General features: G+C 44.5%; 1 protein-coding gene across 2 annotated transcripts in view; it reads right to left on the bottom strand.

Moving 5' to 3' along the window:
• The window catches only part of SLC38A6 (solute carrier family 38 member 6), a 324618-nt gene that overhangs the window by 128365 nt on the left and 173769 nt on the right, over positions 1-22484 (bottom strand). For both annotated transcript variants that reach the window (XM_069207408.1, XM_069207409.1), the window contains 2 exons: positions 14784-14866; positions 14249-14307 (listed from right to left, as the gene is read on the bottom strand). In XM_069207408.1, coding sequence (XP_069063509.1) covers positions 14249-14307; positions 14784-14866 — 142 coding nt within the window. The remainder of the gene's footprint in view (positions 1-14248; positions 14308-14783; positions 14867-22484) is intronic.

Raw genomic sequence — 22484 nt, forward strand, 5'->3', positions numbered from 1 at the left:
GGAAAAGTGCAATGCAGTTGGGGAAGCACGCGGAGCGGGGGTGGGTGGGGGGGGGTATGGGATGGGGGAAATATTTTTTTTTTAAAAAAGACAAAGACTTACCAGACGCCTCGGTGCTTCTCTGCTCCCGCCACCTCAGTGCTTCTGTGCTCGCTCCCCTCTCCCCACCCAAACTAAGCTCTCCTCTCATGCTGTTACACAGCATGAGAGAAGTGCAGAGATTGGCCTGAGCAGGCTGAAATGCCACTCAGGGACTGGGAGCCTGGGCTGGTTCTTCGCCCGGTTGTGCAACGCAGCTCAGGTGGAGAGTTCTAAGTGCACATGGGCCTAAGACGGCCGGCCAAACAGACATGCACACTTAAGAGTGCACAGACTACTCCTCCTCCTCCTCCTCCTCCTCCTCCTCCTCCTGCTGCTGACTCGGAGAATGGCCTGCCCCATCTTGCACTCAGCAGACTGGCTGAGGAAGCAAACAAATCAAATGATAATAAAATAGTTTAATAATCATTTTATTTTTCTGCTGCCTTTCAGCAGTGGGGCAACGCTCCTCCGCCATAACAGAGAAGCCGCCCCTTTAGAAGTGGAGCACAAGAAGTATGTGTATTTCGTTAAGAAAATTAAAAATCCCAATGCTGGTTAAGACCAGTAGGCAATCAACTCCAGTGTTGGAAAGAACAAGTGAATTAACAGAAGACAGTAAACCAATTGCTACAGTTAAGTAAATTGTTTCCATTTGCTGCTGGTGTACATTGCAAAATGAAAAACGATACCCCAACCTTAATGCCGTGGTCTGCTAGAACAGGAAGGAGATGTCTGGATCAATGTTTTAGCAATGTTTTACCAAACTGTGCTTTCAGTCAGGCCTGAATAGCTTCCCATTAACGTATAGAAAGGGTATGGAGTGAGAACAAAACAGCAACCTTACATATGTCTAATGACATGTTGCCTAGATACACCATGGTGGCTCTTTTTGCAAATAGAACATCCTTTAGTGGTAGGGTAAAAGGTGCATTTAGCTTTAGCATAACAAATCTGAATGCAACCGACAGTCCATCTTGCAATACCCCCTTCAGAGAATGGGTTGACAAGATATGGTGGTTAAAAGGCACCTAGGAGTTTTTTTAGTTTTCCTGAAAACATGTAGGTCCTCTGCTTAACACTTGACAAATCTTCTGACATCAAAATAGTGGATAGGTATCTAAATGAGGAACTGGGGCCTAGGAAAAAGAGATGACAAGTTAACAGACCGATTGACATGGAAAGATTAAACTACTTTTGGTAGAAAAAGAGTGTATGGAACACTACCCTATTGATATGAAAGTGCATGCATGGCTCTTCGAGTGATCAAGTCTGAAGCTCACCAACCCCACACAGGGCAGTGATGGCAACCAACACCAGGACAGGAACTGAAATAGGCAAAAATTGATTATCTCATATGGTGCCCAATTAATCTAGTGTAGTGTTTCCCAAACTTGTTAGAACCACAACTCAATTTTTAGAATGAACTTCTGCAACTGACATAGCTTTAGTGGACACAAAGTAGGCAATTTTTCAAACTAACTAAAGCACTGTGCAATAACGCACTTTCATATACAGACAGCACATTCCTCATTGAAATGGCCACTCTATTTGTAAATACATACAGTTGTACTGCTAAAAAGAAAATGTCAATTACCTGTAGATATATGTTTGTGGCATGTAGTGCTGTAGATTCGTATGCTTTGCATAAGTCCGCCATCTAGTGTTGGGTCCGGAGTGTTGCAAATTGTTTTTGTCAAAATTATCTTTTTGAGTCACTAGATCAAGCGGCGACTCCTCTCTGTAATACTGCACATGGGCATGGAGTCCTTTGTTAGATTGTTTTCCCGCAAGCAGGTCAGGTAAGGAGTACATATAGAGAAAAAGAGAGAGAGGTGTCCATGCAGTGTATTTACATATATAAAAGATGTATGTAAGAATGCCACTAGAATGACTAAAGGCTTGTGGGGAGGAGGGAGGGCGCATGTGAATCTACAGCACTACATGCCATAAACAGTAGCATTTTCCATTCAATTACATATATAACTGTAGATACACATGTTTTGCACAGACTGTAAAGCAGTCCCCTCCAAGTAAGCTGTGGCTAGCCTGTAAGAGTTTGAATGGCTTGAAAAAGTGTCCTAAGCACAGCTTGACCAACATTAGCTTGTTGCCATGCTAAAACATCCACACAATAGTGTTTAGTAAATGTATGGGGTGTAGACCAAGTAGCAGCTTTACAAATGTCATCTATTGGAATGTTACCTAAAAAAGCCATAGTCACCTTTTTTCCTAGTGGAATGTGCCCTAGGAGTAATAGGCAACTGTCCTTTAGCTTTAAGATAACACGTTTGAATGCACCTGACTATCCATCTGGCTATACCGTTTTTTGAAATGGGATTGCGTTTATGAGGCATGGAGAATGTTACAAAAAAGCTATTTGGATTTCCTAAACTCTTAAGTTCTGTCAGAATAATATATAGAAGCTCTTTTAACCTCCAGTGTGTAAAGAGCTCTTTCTGAAACTGTGTCTGGTTGTGGGGAAAAAAGCAGGTAACTCAAGTGACTAATTAATATGAAATGGTGAAACCACTTTTGGAAGGAATTTAGGATTTGTCCTAAGAGCGACTTTATCTTTATGTAATTGGAAAAATGGTTAAAGTTAGAGCCTGCATTTCACTTACACGTCTTAAAGAAGTGATAGCTACCAAGAAGGCTACCTTCCATGAAAGAAACTGTAATGAACAATATGCATAAGCTCAAAAGGTGGACCCATGAGTCTAGTGAGAACAACATTTAGGTTCCATGATGTGACTGGGGGAACCCTGGGCGGAATGACTCTTTTGAGACCTTCCATGAAGGCTTTATAACTAGAATCCTGAATAAAGAGAATGTTGTCTGTTCTGAAGGTAAGTAGCTATAGCTGCCAAATTAAGTCTTATAGAGGAGTATGCCATGTTTGCCTTTTGTAAATGTTGCAGGTAACAAAGAATGTCCTGAACTGAGGCTTTGAGTGGGTCAATGTGTTTAGGTTGACAATAGCAATCAAAACGCTTCAATTTTGGAGCATAACACTTTCTAGTTGTAGGTTTACGTGCCTCCCTAAGAATTTCCATACATTCTAAGGGGAGATTCAAATTACCAAATTCTATGACCTCAGGAGCCATATCTCAAGAGTGAGTGTCTTGGGATCTGGATGTCATATTTGACTGTGAATTTGAGTGAGAAGGTCTGGCCTACTGGGAAGTTTCTTGTGAGGATCCACCGACAGATCCAACAGTTTTATGAACGAAGTTTGACATGCCCATGTGGGAGCTACAAGGATCTTGATGAGTGATGTTTGTCTCATTTTGTGAGCTTGAGATGGAATGAGTGAGAGAGGTGTAAAAGCTTAAGCAAGTATCCCTGATCAATTAATCCACAGAGCATTGCCCTTGGACTCAGGGTGTGGGTATCTGGATGCAAAGGTTTGGCATTTTGAATTTTCTGCAGTGGCGAGGAGGTCTATTTCTGGTGTGCCCCACCCTTGAAAGTACTGATGAAGTACTTGGGTATGCAGTTCCCATTCGTGGACTTGTTGCTGCATCCTGCTAAGGAGATCTGCAAACTGGTTTCCATTCCTGGGAGATACTCCGTCAGTAAGTGTATGTGGAGATGAATTACCCATTTCCAAATTGTCTGGGCAAGAAGGGAGAGCTGAGAAGACCATGCCCCACTCCCTCCCGTTTCTGCAGATAATACATGGCTGTGATGTTCTCTATACGAACTAGAACCATTTTGTGGGAGATTTGAGGTAGAAAAGGTTTGAGTGCTAGAAAGACTGCCTGTAACTCCATATAACTGATGTGAGAAGTTTGTTGAACTGGATCCCATAAACCTTGTATTGTGAGGTCTACTGTGGTTTGAGTATGAAGCTGACTTAGCTGGCTGGTACTGGCTTTGATGAGCCAGTCATCCCAGTAGGGAAAGACATGTAAGTGTTGTCTTCTGAGGAATGCTGCAACTACTGCAAGACACTTTGTGAAGACCCTGGGAGCGGTTGTCACCCTGAATGGTAAAACCTTGAATTGATAATGTTTCCACGCAATGACAAATCTTAGGTATTTGCGGTGTGCTGGGTGAATGAGAGTGTGAAAGTATGTGTCCTTCAGATCTAGAGTTGTCATGCAGTAGCCCTGCTGTAAAAGGGGAATGACATCTTGGAGAGTGACCATATGGAAATGTCCTGAGAGAATGTATAGATTGAGTGGTCTGAGATCTAGAACTGGTCTTGGTGACCCATCCTTCTTTGGTACAAGGAAGTTTAGGGGGTATATTCCTAAACCTTGATGTGAGCGGGGAACTGACTCTATAGCCCCTTTAAGAAGAAGGGATTGTATTTCTTCTTCTTTTAAAAGAGCAAGATGGTCTTGTGAAAGTCTGAACTCGAGGAGGAATATGTGGTGGGGTAGAAATGAGTTCTACGCAGTAACCATGTTGGATAATTGATAGAACCCACTGATCTGTGGTGATATTGGACCACTGTTGATAAAAATATGTTAATCTTCCCCCTACTGGAAAGGTGTGAGCCGCTGGAAGGTGTAAGTAGTCACTGGTGTGTATTGGAGGCAGATCCTCTAGAGGTGGACGTCTTCCCTCTGCCTTTATTGCTCACACCTCTGTATGAACCTCTAATGGACCCTCTGTGGTAGAAAAGGGTGCCTTGCTTTGTTTGTGAGGTGGAGGGCTCATTATATGAGGGTTTGAAGCCTCCTCTGAATTGTGGGTGATGAAAATTACCCCTTTGTGGTGTAGCGAGTAGAGCCCTGATAGCCTTTGCTGTTTTTGAATCCTTTTTCAGCTTTTCTATAGTGGTGTCCAGCACCTGCCCAAACAAATGTTTATTTGTCAAAAGGCATATTAAGAACTGTCTGTTGGATTTCAGACTTGAAACCTGAACACCTGAGCCAAGCATGCCTTCTAATAATGATGCTGGTATTAATACCATGTGCAGCAGTCTCAACTTAATCAGCGGCACACCTAATAGCATTATTTGAAATAGTTTGGCCCTCAGAAACTATTCCTTGTCCCCTTTTGCGTTGTTCCCCTGGGAGTTACTGGAAAATGTCTTCCATCTAGTCCCAGTGGGCCCTATCGTAGCATGCTAGGAGTGCCTGTGAATTGGCGATACCAATGATTGGCTGCTCGTGCAGCTACTCGCTTTCCTGTTTCTTCTAGTTTTTAACTTTCTTTGTCAGGGGGAGGTGCATCTCCCGCTGACTGACTGTTATCACATTTACATGTAGTGCTGACAACAATATAGTCAAGGATGTTTGTTACCCGATATATATGTAGGGTCTGTAGGGGCAACTTCTATTTCTTGTCAACCCTTGGACTAATAATGCTGGATCTAACAGGCTCTTTAAAATGTCTGTTGCATGTCTGAGCATGCCTGTAGCATGGGCAGAAACTGACTTTCTTTATGGGTGGTAGTGAGTTTATCAAAGACAAAATCTTTCTCAGAATGCATTTGTATATTATGATATGCATCTGCCTGTGCTATGAACTGATATGATATTGCATCTTCAGGAGGTGAAGGGCGAGCAGGGTATAAATCATGGACATTTGGAAGTATGGGATCTGGATCATATGAATCCCATTGGTCTATGTCTTATGGAATAACCCCCACATCATCTCCCTGAGGTAATGGTGAGCCTTGTGGAGTAAACTGTGGCTCAATCATAGGTGGAGGAGATTGTGGAGGTGGTGGAGGAGTAAGAGGAAGTACAGGAGAGTGCGGCGGAGAAGGTTGAGGTTGAACTGAAGCCTTGTCTGTCTCTAGAGACTTTTTTAGGTGGAGAAGCAGTGTCCAAAGTCTGTTGCAAAATAAGTTTCCTCTTGATTGGGACAGGAATAGAAGCAATAATTTGACCTGTTCACTTTTGAATATGGAGCTAGCGCTGAAGAGCGCCCATTGTTTTGAGGATTGGCTCCACTGGTAAAGCTGCTTCCAAAGAAAGACTTGAGTTTCTGGAAAGCATAGTTTTCGGTTCCAAAGCTTTCAGAGCGGAAGCCTTGTGTTGACTGGAAGCTGTCGGCTCCAAAGCGGATGTAGATGGCTTCTTGCTCAGAGCCGAAGCACTCGGGTCGAAGGTTCAACTTGATCATAAGGCTGAATGAGATGGTGTCGAGCCAGAGGTCCATACCAAACACATTTTAGTCTTGGCTATTTTCGGTGCTGGGCCCAAAGGTGGGGCATCTGAATAACATTTTCAGATCGAACCATGGCCAGAAGGCAGTGGTGGACCGATAACCTCTTTGTGGGGCTTCTTTAAAGTCTTTGCATTTGAGGTCGGGCTTATGTACTCACAGGTTGTGCAGAGGTAAGAGGGTGACTTTCTATGTCCGATGGAACATCAGACTCCGAATCTTCTAAGGAGAAAGCCTCTTCATTGTCGAGCTCCTCCTGCGCATGCTCTTGCCTGAAGACATAAAGAGTGCTGTCCTGTGTCTTCGACTTCATCTCCAATCGACGCGTTCTTCAGTCCCAGAGGGTATTTTTGGATCGAAAAGACAGACAGGCGTTGTAGGTTTCTTCTTTATGGTCCAGGGACAAGCACAGGTTACACACCAGGTGTTGATTGGTGTGAAGGAATGTTGAATGGCATGGAAGGCAAAATCGAAATGGAGTGCATTCCATCAGTCCTGCATTTCTCAACACCACGTAGAGTAGTAGGCTCCAGGTGGTCTGTGGAGCCCTGAAGGGTGGCTAACCAACCCAAACGTAGAAATTCGGGTCGAGTGTGTTAGATAGTGAAAATGCGATTGAACTACAATGCCATCGCTGAAAGAAAGGCGGAAAAGAAGAGCTTGAAATAGACAGAACCAAGGAATTCCGGAGCGAGAGGAATACACGTCCGAACACAACAGTGGAGAGAAAACAATGTAACAAAGGACCCGATGCCCATGCACAATATTACCAAGAGGAGGAGTCAGTTGATCTCGTGACTCAAAAAGATTCTTCGAACCAAAACAACTTGCAACACTCAGTAGCCAACACTGAATGGCGGACTTACGCAAAGCTTGTGTATCTACAGCTACACATGCCATCAAACATATATTTTATCAAATAAAATATAAATAAAAAAATATACTGCACACAAATGACAATGTGTGGAAATCAGGTTTGAGTGAATGTCTATCATTTGCACACCACCATGTAAAATGTCCTGATTTATTTTTACCCTATAACAATCTTTGTTTCCATCAACACTTCAGAATTACAGAACAACTCTGCTTCATTTTCAATAAATGCTGAATGTGTACAGTCCACTTACAGGTATTTACATCTTTTTTTATGTTACAAAAAATGCATCTTAAAGCCTTTCCTTTAACTCGCCCGGTACTCCCAGAAGATTTTCACATAGTTCACTTTACTTTCTCTCACTGCAAAGTAAGAGGTGATTGGTGTTTACAATCTCCATGTTAAAAAAAAAAAGCTGAAATTCGTCAGAAGACTTAACCGGACATTTGACCTCTGTCTTTGAAGTGCAGCAAATGTGACAAGATAAATGCAGAATTTAAAAGCATGTTTATTTATTACTAGGACTTTTTGTGACTCACCCCCAAAAAAAACTAAAAAACGCTCATGACACACCCATGGGTTACGACCCACAGTTTGGGAACACTGGTCTAGTAAGAACTACACTGACACCTGCTGGGGCTGAAGCTAACCTGGGAGCAAATGCTTTTTCAACCCTTCAAAAAATGCATTTATGGTTGGAAAATGAGACTGATTTGTGTCATCCGCTTTGAAGATATGCTGTCATTGCATCTAGATAACACAACACCCAAGGATGTATTAGCCAATCCAGCTGTTTGCAAGTGCAAAAGGTGGCAAATTCGATGCTGATGTGATCTTCAGTAGGTAGACATTTAGAGTAATGCAAGAGCTGAAAAGGCGTGTCCATTTAGACACATAATATTCCTTAAAAACGTGCATACATTTCTAGAGATATTACAAATAACCAACTCGTAAAACCTGAGGTGCCCAAGCATTAAAATGAAGGGCCTCAGTACAGGGATGGAACAGTTGTGCAAGATGCTCGCTCAGCAAATCTGTATGCAAGGCAAGTCTTTGAAGTGAATATAAGGATATCTCAAAGAGAAGGGAGAACCATGGTTTACAGCCACACTTTGGCATAATCAGAGTAATTAACATTGGTGCTATCCTCATTTTTCACACCAGACTTCCTTGAAACTGATGTAGGATTCAGATCTAGACACAATAGCAACCACCGGTCCCCCACATCACCGTCTTTTTACAGATGGCCCTAGGAAATGCTGCTCTTTCCATTATGGCCACTGGCACCATCAATGTGCCCCCAGTGCTTCTGCTCTCAGCCTTTTTCCTAGTCATGAGGCTATGGGCGTTTATCACCAGTCCATCCTCGTCCTCTGGATGACGGGATAGCAACTCAGTCAAAATCTTGACCATTTTTTACTGTAAGGCCTCTGTAGTATTCTGAGCTGGGACTGCCAGCAAACAAAACAGAATTACCCTTCTGAGGGTTCTCCTTCATACGATGTCAAGTTGTGCAAAGCATGCATTCATTCTCACCATGGCCTCACTGTCTTTGCCCTGATGGACTCTACTTCTTTCTTTCTGTATGCTAAAGGATGAATTACTCAGTGCACATTAAAAGCCATCATATCAAATGGTTACCAAAATTTGGGAAGATTACATTAAAGAGAAAACCCTTAAGCCTGGGGCCCTATTTTGAGGCCAATAACAGAGGCCTGCTTTCACAATGCCACCTCTGAGCTACCACTCCAACTCCAAAATGTGGCAATGGCACTTTATTTGTGATGTTGGCTAGCTGTGGTGCCCCCGAGGAAGATATTCACCTTCAGCACAACGTGTATCTGGCAGATCAACAGCACAGCCAGGTATTCACATAGGGCTAGTTGGTGGTGCAAAATGTAGTAGTCTACAAACTAAAAGTTGAGGAGGGAGACAGGTTTCTGGATACTGACAACCCTGGTGGTAGGGTCTAGCCTTCCTACTGTCATCCAATAGCCCCCTCTGCGTCTCTCTAGATCAGTTTATGACAAAACATTAAATTTGATGAAGTGCTCGTCAAACAAGCGTACTACCAAAATGTAAGCATTACTATATGTCATAATAAACTATATTCTAGTAGTCCCAGAGTCCCACTTCCCTATCCAAGGATGGTTCTTATTCCCCATTTAAGTGAGGTTTCATACAGGTTAGGCCCCGTTAGAAAGTCTTAGAAGTTTCACAATTGCTTGATAAAAGTTAAAGTATTCCAGCTCCGTAGTGCTTTTAGTCAAAACAAGTTGCCCCCAGAGGATCAGCAATCCATGTTACCCGCTCTCGCTGGAGCTGCGGTCCCGCAGGCCTGGTCACATGTCATTGTCCAGCCGGTGAGCAGAAGTTTAGATACTCCAAGCGAGGCGGCAGGTGATCACAATGCTTCTTCGATCATTCAGTTAGTCTTCCTGAGTCCGACACCTGCCTTGAGTGCTCCTGGGTTTAGGTGACTGAATTCTTCTGGGGGTCCCAACCGGCTACTTTGTCCCAGTAGCTGCCCCAGGGTGATGGCCTTTACCTTCTCCACAGCCCCCTTCTGGCACACGAGGGTCACGAGCAGGTAATTCTGGGAGATGGACCTTTTAGGTCACAACACTGCATGGGGTGACGGCCATCTTTCTTGTCAAAATGCTGCACCAGGGCACCAGCACCTATCTTCACAAAGATCCCCTCTTGAAAAACAGAGGCCACGAACAGCACACAAGGCGGCATTCCCTCAATATCATACAACTGCACAGGCATCGGCCCGCTCCTGCTCAAGCCCTGTACCAGGACGAGCGTCTTACCTTCAGTGTGGTCTTTACCTGGCATACAGAGGTCGCAAAAGCACCACCCGGGTGGACAACACGATTGGTGCTACAGTCCTCAAACTTCACTGTGGTCTTCAACTGGCATACAGAGAGAACAAACAGCAGCACATGGGTGGATGGCCCTACTGGTGCCATGGTCCTCAAAGCAGAACCAGAATCTCACACTTTGCTTTAGCGATCCACATGACAGGATCCCCACTGGGCCTCGCTCGCTCAAGGCACCCTCCATTTTGTCACAGGCTGATATGGTCTCGACAGGAGGCAGATGCTGGTGCTCCATGCTCCAGGGTGAGTGGTCTTGATTCTCCTGGGTGATGTCTTCGTACTCAGTAGTGAGACGAGCAAACCTTGGTCTCCAGTCCTGGTCACAACAGGGAGAGTTCGTACTACGCTTCTCCCTGCTGATGTACAGCTCCAGTTTGACAATTTTGGGAGGCTCAAGCTCCCCTTTTTTTAATCCATTTCCACACACAGACATAATTTATTTGTGAGTGAGTTTTGACGTTCGTGATGTGGAGGTTGCTTCCTTTGAACTGCCCACTCCCTATTCTATCTTTTCTCCAGGAAGCAGTTTGAGACAGCAGAAACGACTCAAATCTTGATAGCCTCATACACAGGCCATGGGTGTGACAAGAAGATCACACCCGGATGTAAGCCCCACTGATATATTTCTATCAAAAGGTTGCCAAGACCCCCAGCTCTATTCTTCAGGATTCCCTTTTCAGACCAATTTCCTTCCTGAGATGCATCCACAGTCCACTGTGGAATGACTGTTTTAGAATCAAAGAACTCTTTTGACGTGCACTAGAGAGACTTGCTCTCTCTTCCTCCTCTGTGTGTGTTCCACCCATCACTCAGGAATGCAGCAGGCAATCCACAAAACTATCTGGGATGGCTCATCCACATGCCTCTACAATGTCCTGTGCTTCCAATTTGGAACCCTCAGGCCTCAATGTACTATGCCACACACAGGCACACATATATTCCAGCACAAAAACGCTATTGCACACACACTGCACAGCGAAACATATTAACATGATGTAGGCCATGGACAAATTATGTACACAGCAGCAGAACTTTACAAGAGTGGGCCAGTATGCCTCACTCCAGTAACATAAATAAAAAGGCCTAATCAATTTACTGATCACTGTCACAAAAACTGTATGCTGCCACCACCACACTTGTGCTTACTATTGGTAGTAAGCACAAGTGTGGTGGTGGCAGCATACAGTTTTTGTGTTTGGGTAATGCTTTTATAGCCCTTCCAGTCTAACAAGAGCACAATCTGAGAGACCGGCCTAAATCATGGTGAACACATGATCCCTTTTCGCCTATGACAACAATCGATATGAATGATCCAGATATCGCTGCAGATTAGGCACACATGCAGGGGTGCATGTCCTTTATCACGCAGGGGACTTTTCTGCCCCCAACAGCTACATATACATTATTATTAACATTATTATTATATAGGACTTCCATAGAAAGCGTTTCATTGTGAATTGATATCAAGTTATTCAGTTAAGTGATGTCACAACAATGGGTAGGCAAACTGGTTATCCACCGCTGGGATGCTGGTTAGGGAAGTGCTTGCGTGCCCTTTGTTCTGCAGCTTTACCTGGGTGTCTAGAGACCGTAGTGTGGTAGTGAAATGGTAGTTGTCAACATTATGTACCTTCTCCTGGGTCTCCCCAGACCCTAAGTAGACGGGAGAATGTGGATAGCACTGTGCCGGCACCAACCATCTACTTCACTGTGAGCCTAGTGCTGACAGGGGAAATCAATATCTGCTGGCAAATGGCGCTCAAAAGCCGCTGTACTCGCCTATCTCACTGTCAGAGCGTGGCTTTAGTCTTGAAGCTGGTGCAATAGCACAGAGGGCGGGAGGCCTGGTGTTTATTTTTCAGTTTGGAAGGGGCAGAGTTTGCAGTGGGTGGTGGGAGAGGGTGGCAGGAGGCCAGATATTTTTTTTTTTCCTGTTTAGGTACTGGATGGGGTATATTGAGGTGGTGGTGTGAGTGGGAGGCAGAAGCCCATGTATTATTTTGTAACATTTGATTAAGGGAAGGGTTTTTTGAGAGGGTGGTGGGGGTTTGTTAGCAGGCGGCTAGGTATCTATTTTTTAATTTGGGGAGGGGAAAAGGTACATGTAGAGGGTGTTGGAATGACTCGTAAGAAGCCAGCTTTTGGTTGTTTTTTTTTTATATGTAACATATGGCTGTTACATAAGGGGCTGTTGATTTGAGGTGGGGGGTGGAAATATACACCATACAATTATAGATGGGTAAACTGTGCACATCTGGGATGTTTTTTACCCCACGGTTCTGCGAGACATAAAACTATTCAAGCTTTATTCTTATTGCCTATTTGTTATCAATTCAGAATCGTCTAAAATAGATCCCCCTCATTTACAGTTACCATCTATATTACACATGGTTCTACAATCCCAGTATTAAACCTCAACTCTAATTTCTAACCTCAAGTTGACAACTTGTGATGCACCTAGTTGCCTTTTATAATGGAATGGCATGACTGCTCAATTGTAATAGCTTATAATTAGGGCTCTCGGTTTTATGGTATTATTTTCTTTTACATTTCTGTCTGCATTTATCCATATTTATTTTTCAGCTACTTCACTGGTATTAATCCACATTTATTCTATGTATTGAGAATTAATTGAGTTGTAAAATGGTATGTTCCACATTTATTCAACTGTTAAACATAGATTCTTACTTTGATGCCTGGCGTGTTTTGCCTGTCGTGCAAATTAAGCAGCCAAATATAACAAACCACTACACAACATGTAAATATTAGCATTATAAAACTACACTGTAACATATGCTCGTATTTAAGGGAATCTCATCCTGTTTTTAAATGCCCATGGTGTCTATCTGCTTAGAAGTTGGTCTGGAATTCATGAAGGGCAACAAGGAGTGTCACTCATAAAAAGCACAATTTTTGGTATTTTTTCCGTTTTAAAAATAAAAAATAAACACAGAAAGGTAATAGATTGTTTTCTGCTTTTCTTTACCTGGTAAAATCAGTACAAACGAAAAACTGGAAGCCTTAATTTTAATAATTAAGTTCTGAAGTCAGAATGCCTCACTGCTTTTATTTCTTCTGCTCTGCTTTTCTAGCTCTACAGTGACCAGCAGAATGGAGATATTTATGGCAACATTTATTTTTTTGCACTACTTTGCACTATTTTTTTGCACTACTAAGTTGTAATGCTTCTACACATTTTGAGCTACTGCACCTTTTTAAACAAGCATTTACAATGCGATGGATCTCTTGTTTGCTCGAGTTAGAGCTATTAGAGTTGTCAATTCCTACCTGGACTTTTCTTGCGACATCATTTGAAATTTAAAAGTAAATCAGTTGACATAAGAGAGCCGATTCAAAGCGATCGGCTGCCATGAGCATGAGCGCGAAGGAGAGACACAAAAGGAAAAAGTAGATCACTTGCAGTCAAACATATCGGCAATCGTGCAATAATCCATGTAACAAAGTCGAGGCTCAAGTCAGTAACAAAACTGTCCCAAGGAGGGACAAACGTAAAGCATTTACCAATGATAACAAAGGATTTTTGAAAGGCAAGCCCATGAACGAGGGAAAGTGATGGGTGTGCAGTGGGTGTGGTTAAAACCCCAAAGATAGATTACAACAAGCCAGAGCGCTTGCGCACTAGACTTAAAAAAGTGACTTGTATTAACCTTATCGTAATATCTTTTTGCAACAAATATATAACAGTTTTTGATGTGTTTAGTTTTGTTCCTGCTATTCTATTTTTTATATTTATGTTTGGAACGTGCTCTATCTTTTATTGGAAAGTGGTACGCATTAAGTGGCTTGTGGAACAGGTGATGTTGTGACCATGTATTATAAGGAGTAAAGTGGTATCTACTGTACATGATTAGGAAATTGCAAGTCACCTTGGAGTTTCATAACCTCATAGAAGAAGCTTGGCCTTCGGCCTCCTCATTCCATATGGTCATGGAAATCCAAGGTGACTTGCAATATTCTTATAATGTACAGCAGGGGGTACTTTATCCTCTATATAATTCTATGCTTTGCAAAATTTTACATTCAGAGAAGATTTTCCTGAGCAGGCATGGCATATCCTACCGTGAATAGGTCGGAGTTCAAATTAACAAAAAGATACACATAAAACAACATTTTTGCAGGACACAAATGTAACTTTACAGAGATAAAAAGGAATCCACAGTAAAAAGAATGATAACAAACCGAACTAAAAATCTAAATAACTAACAGCATATTGATTTTAATGTCAAACTCAGAAATTGTGCACCACAGGATTCCAACTTACCACAAGAGCAAAGAACACCATAAAGAAAAACGATAAACTACTTGTGTAGCCAAGAAAGCCTGTAAAATAACAGTAAAATAAAGAGTAAGTTATATGGAAACTGATCCCAATATACAGCGCAGTCAGATCCTTACATATCGGGCATGTTTTAGATTAGAATGCGTAGTATCTGGGGCTTAGAGCTCGGAATAACAGCATTCCAGCTGCCTGTCACAGATCATTTATGCAGTTTTGGCGCGCAGAATTAGAACTGGCTTACCACTAATGGCATGCTGTAAGTAAAGGCTGCCCTTTAATGTTCTGCTGTAAAGATTTTATTTTAGAAGGGCGAGCGGCATACTACTGCAGTGCGAGTGATAGGTTAACTACTGAGAGCTGCAGGCAGAATGAGGTCCAATAAATCTAAAGTTAAACTGTTCATTCTGCATCAACCGCCCAAAGTAAAGCCAGCATTTAAAAGTGGCCTATTTTAATAGATTGAGTGTGGTGGGCAGGGAGGGGGTGTTGAAGAGAGAGGTGTTATTACGCTGCTTACCTATCTTGGGGAGAAGAGCGAGAGGGAATACAATGCAAACCGCAGTGAGCACCAGCAGGATTTCCCCATCCAGGTACCATGATCTATGGGAACATTTTAATTCAGCGTTACTGTAGATTACAGAACACTACCAAGTTTTAATTTCTGAACAATTTTGTTATGAGCCCAATCAGCTCGGCTTATACAGTACATGTAAAACAAATCACATTAAAATCAGTCCTTTACAAATTAACAAACAACTTTATTTAAACAAGGAAAACATTACAAATATGTTTAAAAGACACATGAGTGCTTAGAATGGTATAAAAAAGCGGATAAGAACATTAAATGTTGAGATTACATTGGAGCAGGGTTTACATCCAGGGTCGGACTGGCCTATAGGGCAGTCAGGGAGTGCCTGAACGGCTGGTTTGACAGTTGGGTGCGTGGGCCTGTTTTATGGTCTTCTGGGCCGGTTCCACTGTCGATTTCCCCGACATTGCCAAGGATATTGCCTGATTGCCTGCTGCAAGCACAGACGCACAGGGTTTCCCATATCCTGCAAAATACTTATAAGGTATGTCTTTACATGTTTAAAACGCCCCCAATTTGCAACAAGCATTTGTAATGCAACCGGTCTCGCGTTTACTTGAGCTAAAGCAATTAGCATTATAAACTCCTAACCGGACTTTTCTTGCCACATAAATTGAAAATTTAAATAAAATAGTTTCACATAACTAACTGGACTTTTCTTGAAATATAAACTGAAAAGTAAAAGTTTCACATAAGCGAGCGGACGGTCCCATCAGTGCATAGCAGACACCAGTGGCGTAGCGTGGGGGGTGCAGGGAGGGCCCGCCGCACCGGGCGCAACATCTCTCGAGTGCTAAAATCCACGGGTTAGGGGGCGCAAATTACTTGCCTTGCCCCGGGTTAGGGGGCGCAAATGACTTGCCTTGCCCCGGGTGCTGACAACCCACGCTACGCCACTGGCAGACACACAAAGGGAAATAAAAGTTCCCTCGAAGGGAAACCTATCAGCAAAAGTGCACTTATCCATGTAACCGGCAAAAGTGCAATCATTTACATACCGGCAAAAGTGCAATTAACTATGTAACAGGGTCGATGTCATGCAAAGCGCTCGACTTCTGCCCAGCGAGATTGCGCTGTGAAAAAAAGAGAAAAAGTAGTCCAGAAACCGGACGCAAAACGTGGAGCCTCGTATGTTTTCAGTACTTGGTCGCTGCGCTCGAGTAGGGTTAAACAACGAAAAAGGCATGACTTATACATGCCTTTCACTAATGAAAGCAAGCAGATTTTTAAAGGCAAGCTCAGGAACCAATGAAAGAAACTGACGTGACGTGGGTGTGCTTTGAAGCCCAAAGAGAGATTACAACACAGGACGAAGCGCTTTTCGCTCACCTGTAAAAATGGGCCACTTTTTTTTCGATGTTTGATTCGCTAGTGAGAGCCACTTTCATTTTGGTGCCCGGGTCTATGTTTTGCCCCAGTCAGACAATGCATTGGACTCAACAGGCCTACAGTGGGCTCAGGCTTGAAGCAGCAGACGGAAATCTAAATACTGCAGGTAAAAGGAGTGGGCCAAATTGGCCCCATCTCCATCCAGGGGTGCGTTGATCCCGTGATCCTACACTAGCCAAGTCTAAAACTAAAACCACAGTTATTTTGAGTAAGTGGAACATATAAACAGGACTATGTACTGAGTGTCCTCTGTTCATTCCCCTACCATGGCAACCCACCTGTGGGGCACATTATAGAAATCGTAACCAGTGAGAGATATTCCATTACTATTCATGGCTTGTGCATAGAGAATTTAATACAATCCTATGACATGCACTCATTTATCCCTACGAACGGGTATAGACTTGATGTGCACCTCAATTTTCGTCTTCTGCAGTCGCAGTTTTGATTTAAACATACATGATCTGTTGCATTGAGAAGAAATCACTAGGCAGGCCACTAATCGTTTATTACATTAAAGACAGATTTAAAAAATACATGATATATATATATATATACATATACATACATATATATACATAGAATGTACTAGAAGTGATGGAATACTCCTAACGAGCATTGGCAAAGCCAATAGGTGTCGCCTATACAAAAAGCTCTTGGCTTTCGCAATGTGTTTTTGCCATGTTGTACATCGGTGTGGCTGCTGTTCAGCATGGCTAAATATTAGTAAGGTGGAGTGTGGTAGAGTGAAGTGGGGGAGCAGAGTGTTGTAGAATGCAGTAGGGGGAGTACAGTGTCGAGTGGAAGAGAGTAGAGTTAAATGGTTAAGTGGTAGAAAGTGTCATGGTGTGGGGTGGAAAAGGATGAAGTGGGTTGGAGTGAATTTAGGTAGTGGCATGGACTGACGTTGAGTGCTGTGAATTGGATTGTAGTAGAGTGGGGTGGATTAAATGGAGGGGGGTGGATTGGAGTGGGGTTATTAAATTGGATTTGGATGGATGAATTGAAGTGGGGTGGATTGGACTGGGGTGGGGTGGATTGGATTTTGAGTGAGGTAAATTAGAGTAGGGTGGACTGGATTTGTTTTTTTTAGTGGGGTGATTTGAAGTGGAGTGGATTAGACTAGACTGGAATGGGGTGGGGTGGATTGGAGTGGAGTATATTGGATTCACTGGACTGGAGTGGGGTGGATTCGGATGGAGTGGAGTAGATGGGGTGGACTGGAGTGGGGTGGACTGGATGGATTGTGGTGAGGTAGTCTGAACAGAAGTGGGGTAGGTTGGACTAGGGTATAGCGAGGTGGATTGGACTAGAGTGGGGTGGATTGGACTAGAGTGGCGTGGATTGGACTAGAGTGGCGTGGAATGGACTAGAGTGGCGTGGAATGGACTAGAGTGGCGTGGAATGGATTCATCGTTGGATTGGAGCGAAGTGAGGTGGCTAGAAGTGGGGCTGACTAGTTTGAATTAGAGTGTATTGGAGTGGAGTGGGATGGCTCACTTGAGGTGGGTTGGATTGGGAGGACTGCAGCTGGGTGAATTGGACTGGAGTGGGATGGATTGGACTCTAGTGGAGTGAAATGCAGTGGGGCGGACTGGATTGAGTGGGGTGAACTGAGTTTGGGTGGATGGGATTGGTGTGAAGTGGATTGGAGTGTTGTGGGTGGGGGATTGGACTGCAATGGATTTTTGGGGTGGAGTGGAGTAGACTGGATTTGAGTGGACGGTTATTCGAGTAGGGTGGATTGAACTGAGTAGGGTGGACTGGGATGGGTTGGATTGGAATGGAGAGAGGAAGACTGGGTTGATGGGGTGGATTTAATTGGTGAGGGGTGGATTAAATTGATGTGGAGGGGACTCGATTGGTGGGGGTTGGATTAAGGTGGTATAGAGTGGAGTGGATTGGGCAGGAGTGGGGCGGATTAGTTTGGACTTGAGTGGGGTGGGTTAAGGTGAATTGGATTGGAGTGGGATGGATTGGAGAGGTGTAGGTGGACTGAACTGGGATGCTGTGAATTGGACTGGGTTAGAGTGGGGTGGATTGGAGTAGAGTGGGATGAAGCCAGTGGGATCAACTGAAATGGGGTGTGCTGGACTGGATGGGTGGATTGGATTGGGGTGGGGTGGGTTGAATTGGACTGGGGTGTGGAAAAGTGGATTGGAGTGGGGAGGAATGAACTCGGGTGGGTGAAATGGACCGGAGGGGTGAGCTGGATTGAGTGGGAGGAATTGGATTGTAATGGGGTGGATTAAGGTGGAGTGGAGTGGGAAGGGTTAAGATTAACTGGATTGTACTGGGGTGGATTAAGGTGGTTTAGATTGGAGTGGGATGAACTGGAGTAGGGTGGGTAGATTTTGAGTAGAGTGGCTTTGATTAGATTGGGGTGGGCTGGACTGAAGTGGGGTGATATATATTGGATTGGGGTGAGGTGGGTTGGATTGGAATGTGGTGGATTAGAGTGGGATATGTTGGATTGGAGTGGGTTGGAGTGGGGTGAGGTGGGCTGGGCTAGAGTGTGGTGGATTGGAGTGGGGTAAATTGGACTGGAGTGGGGTACAATGGATTGGACTTGTTTGGGGTGATGGACTGAGGTTGATTGGTGTGGAATGGATTATGCTGGATTAGAGTGGGGTTCATTAGGATGAAGTGGGGTGAATTGGGATGAAGTGGGGTGAATTGGGATGAAGTGGGATGAAGTGGGGTGGATTGAATTGTGGTGAGGGGACTGTATTGAAGGTGTGGGTCAGAGTGTGGTGGACTGGAGTGGGGCAGAATATTTTTGACTGGAGTGGAGCAGATTGATTTTGACTGGAGTGGGACAGATTGTTTTTGATTGGAGTGGGGCAGATGAGAGGGGGGTCATTGTTCTGGACTGATGTGGGGCAGGCTGTTCTTGATTCAAGGGGAGCAGACTGTTTTAGATTGGAGTGGGGCATTGTTTTGGTATGGAGTGGGGCAGACTGGAGTAGGGCAGACTGTTTTACATTAAGGCAGATTGTTTTGGACTGGAGTGAGGTAAATTGTTTTGAATTGGAGTGGGGCAGATTGTTTTGGGGTTGGAGTGGGGCAAACTAATTTGGACTGGACTGGGGCAGACTGGAGTGGAGTGGGACAGATTGTTGAGTGGGGTAGATTGTTTTGGATTGGGACAGACCGTCTTGGATTTGAGTTGGTGGGGCACATCAGAGGGAAGTGGGGCGGACTGGTTTGGAGTGGGGCAGACTGTTTTGGGTTGTAGTGGGTATATGTTTTGGATTGGAGTGGGGCAGATTGAGGTGGGTAGACTGCTTTGAAGTGGGGCAAATTGTTTGGGATTGGAGTGGGGCAGATGGATTTGGATTGGAGTGGGACATTGTTTTGGTATGGAGTGGGACAGACTGGAGTAGGGCGGACTGTTTTGGATTGAGGTGGGACAGATTCTTTTGGATTGGAGTTTGGCAGATTATTTCAAAATGAAGTGGGGCAGATTGTTTTGGATTGGAGTGGGGCAAATTGTTTTGAATTGGAGTGAGGCAGACTGTTTTGGGTTTGTAGTAAGGCAGCTTGTTTTGCATTGGAGTGGGGCAAATTGTTTTGAATTGGAGTGTGGCAGTTTAGAGTAGGGAAGATTGTTTTGGTTTGCTGTGGGGCAGATTGGATTGGGGTACATTGTTTTGGATTGGAGTTCAGCTGATTGTATCATATTGGAGTGGGGCAGATAAGAGTGGGGCAAATTGCTTTGGACTGGAGTGGGGAGACTGGCATGGGACATATTGTTTTAGCTTGTAATGTGGCCGATTGTTTCAGAATGCAGTTGGTAGATTGTTTGGATTGTAGAGGGGCAGACCGGAAGGGGTAGATTACTTTGTATTGTAGTGGGACATATTGTATTGGTTTGGAGTGAGGCAAACTGGTTTGATTGGAGTGGGGTAGATTGTTTTGGATGGGAGTGGGGCAGGTTGAAGTGGGGCACATTGGAGAGGTGTAGAGTCGGGGGGATCGGGCTGAGGTGGACTGCATTAGATAGAGGTGGACTGGATTTGAGTGGGGCAGATTAGAGTGGGCCAGACTGTTTTGGATTGAGTGGCACAGATAGTTTTGGACTGGAGCGTGACAGTTTGTTTTGAATTGAGGTCGGGCAGATTATTTTTGGATTGGGGTGGGGCAGATTGTTTTGGATTAGGGTGGGGACAATTGTGGACTGGAGTGAAGCATATTGTTGTGGATTAGAGTGATGCAACTTTTTTGGGACTGAAGTGGGGCTGATTGGAGTGGGGTGGGTTGGACTGGAGTGGGGTGGGTTAGACTGTAGTCGGTTGGAGTGAGGTAGATTGGACTGGACTGAAGTAGATTGTATTGGACTGGATTGGGGGTGGATAAGGTTGGTCTGGATTGGAGTGGATTGGATTGGTGTGGGGTGGAGTGTGGTGGACTGGAGTATGGTTAATTTTGATAAAGTAAGGTGAATTGCGATGAAATGAGGTGGATTGGATTGGATGAGGTGGAGTGGATTGGATTGGATGAGGTGGAGTGGATTGGAGCGGGTGGTCTGGAGTGGGGCAGATTGTTTTGAACTGGAGTGGGGCAGAATGGAGTAGAGCTGGAGTGGAGAAGACTGGATTGGGGCAGAATATTATGGATTGGAGTGGGGTAGATTGTTCTGGATTGGAGTGGGCCGACTGTTTTAGATTGGGTGGTGCAGACTGGAGTTGAGCACATTGCTTTGGACTGGAGTAGGCAGATTGTTTTGGATTGGAGTGGGGGGAGATCTTATGTTTTTGAGTGGAGCAGATTGTTTTGGATTTGAGTAGGACTGATTGTTTTGGATTGGAGTGGAGTGGAGTGGGCTGATTGTTTTGGATTTGAGTTGGGAAGCCTTTCGGATTTTAGTGGGTAGATTTTGTTTGGATTGCAGTGGGCAGACTGAGGTGGGGTATATTGTTTTATATTGGAGTAGGGCAGATTGGAGTGGGGAAGTTTGTTTTGGATTGGGGTGGGGCAGATTGTTTTGGACTAGAGTGTGGCAGATTGGATTGGGGCAAATTGGTGTGGAGCAGATTGGAGTGGGGTGGACTCGACTGGAGTAGGACGGATTGGAGCGGAGCGGTTTGGACGGACTGGAATGGAGTGGGCGGATTGGAATGGAGCTGGGCCGACTGGCATGGGGTACATTGCTTTGGATTGGAGTGGGGCAGATTGTTTTGGATTGGAGTGGGGCAGACTGTTTTGGATTGGAGTGGGGCAGATTGGAGTGGGGTGGACTGGAGTAGAGTGGGGCAGATTGTTTTGGATTGGGGCAGATTGTTTTGGATTTGAGTTGATAGGGCAGATCAGAGTGAAGTGGGGCGGACTGGATTGTAGTGGGGCAGACTGTTTTGGGTTGTATTGGGTATATTTTTGGGATCGTAGTGGGGCAGATTGAGGTGGGGTAGATTGCTTTGAAGTGGGGCAAATTGTTTGGGATTGGAATGGGGCAGACTGATTTGGATTGGAGTGGGGCAGATCAGAGTGGGGTGTACTGGATTGGAGTGGGGTAGGGTGGATTGGATTGGAGTGGGGCAGATGGTTTTGAATTGAAGTGGGTCAGATTGTTTTAGAATTGAGTGGGGTAGATTGTTTTGGATTGGAGAGGTGCAGCTTTTGGGGATTGAAGTGAGGCAGATAGTTCTGGATTGGAGTGGGGCAGATCATTTTGGATTTGAGTGGGGCAGACTGGAGTGGGTCAGATCGGAGTGGGGGCAGACTGGAGTGGGGCAGATATTTTTAGATTGGAGTGGAGTAGATTGTTTGGGACTGGAGTGGGTCAGACTGGTGTGGGGCGGACTGTAATATAATTGAGTGGGGCAAATTGCTTTGGACTAGTGTAGGCCAGATTGGAGAGGGACAGATTTATTTGGATTGTAGTGGGGCAGAGTGTTTTGGATTGGAGTGGGACGGATTGTTTTGGTTTGGAGCAGATTGTTTTGGATTGGGGTGTGCAGATTGTTGTGATTTGGAGGGGGGCAGATTGTTCTGGATTGAAGAGGGGCAGATTGGAGCGGGTGGGTTGGGAGGACTGGTGTGGTGTATTGGGATGGAGTGAGGTGGATTGTAGTGTGGCAGATTGGACAGGAGCTGGGCTGACTGGAGTGAGCAGATTGTTTTGGAGTAGGGCAGATTGCTTTGGATTGGAGTGGAGCAGATTTAAGTGGGGAAGATTGTTTTGGACTACGGTGGGGTAGATGGTTTTGGATTGGATTTAGGAAAGATTGCAGTGGAGCA

This window comes from Pleurodeles waltl, chromosome 9, assembly GCF_031143425.1.
Source record: "Pleurodeles waltl isolate 20211129_DDA chromosome 9, aPleWal1.hap1.20221129, whole genome shotgun sequence".
Taxonomy (NCBI): Eukaryota; Metazoa; Chordata; class Amphibia; order Caudata; family Salamandridae; genus Pleurodeles; species Pleurodeles waltl.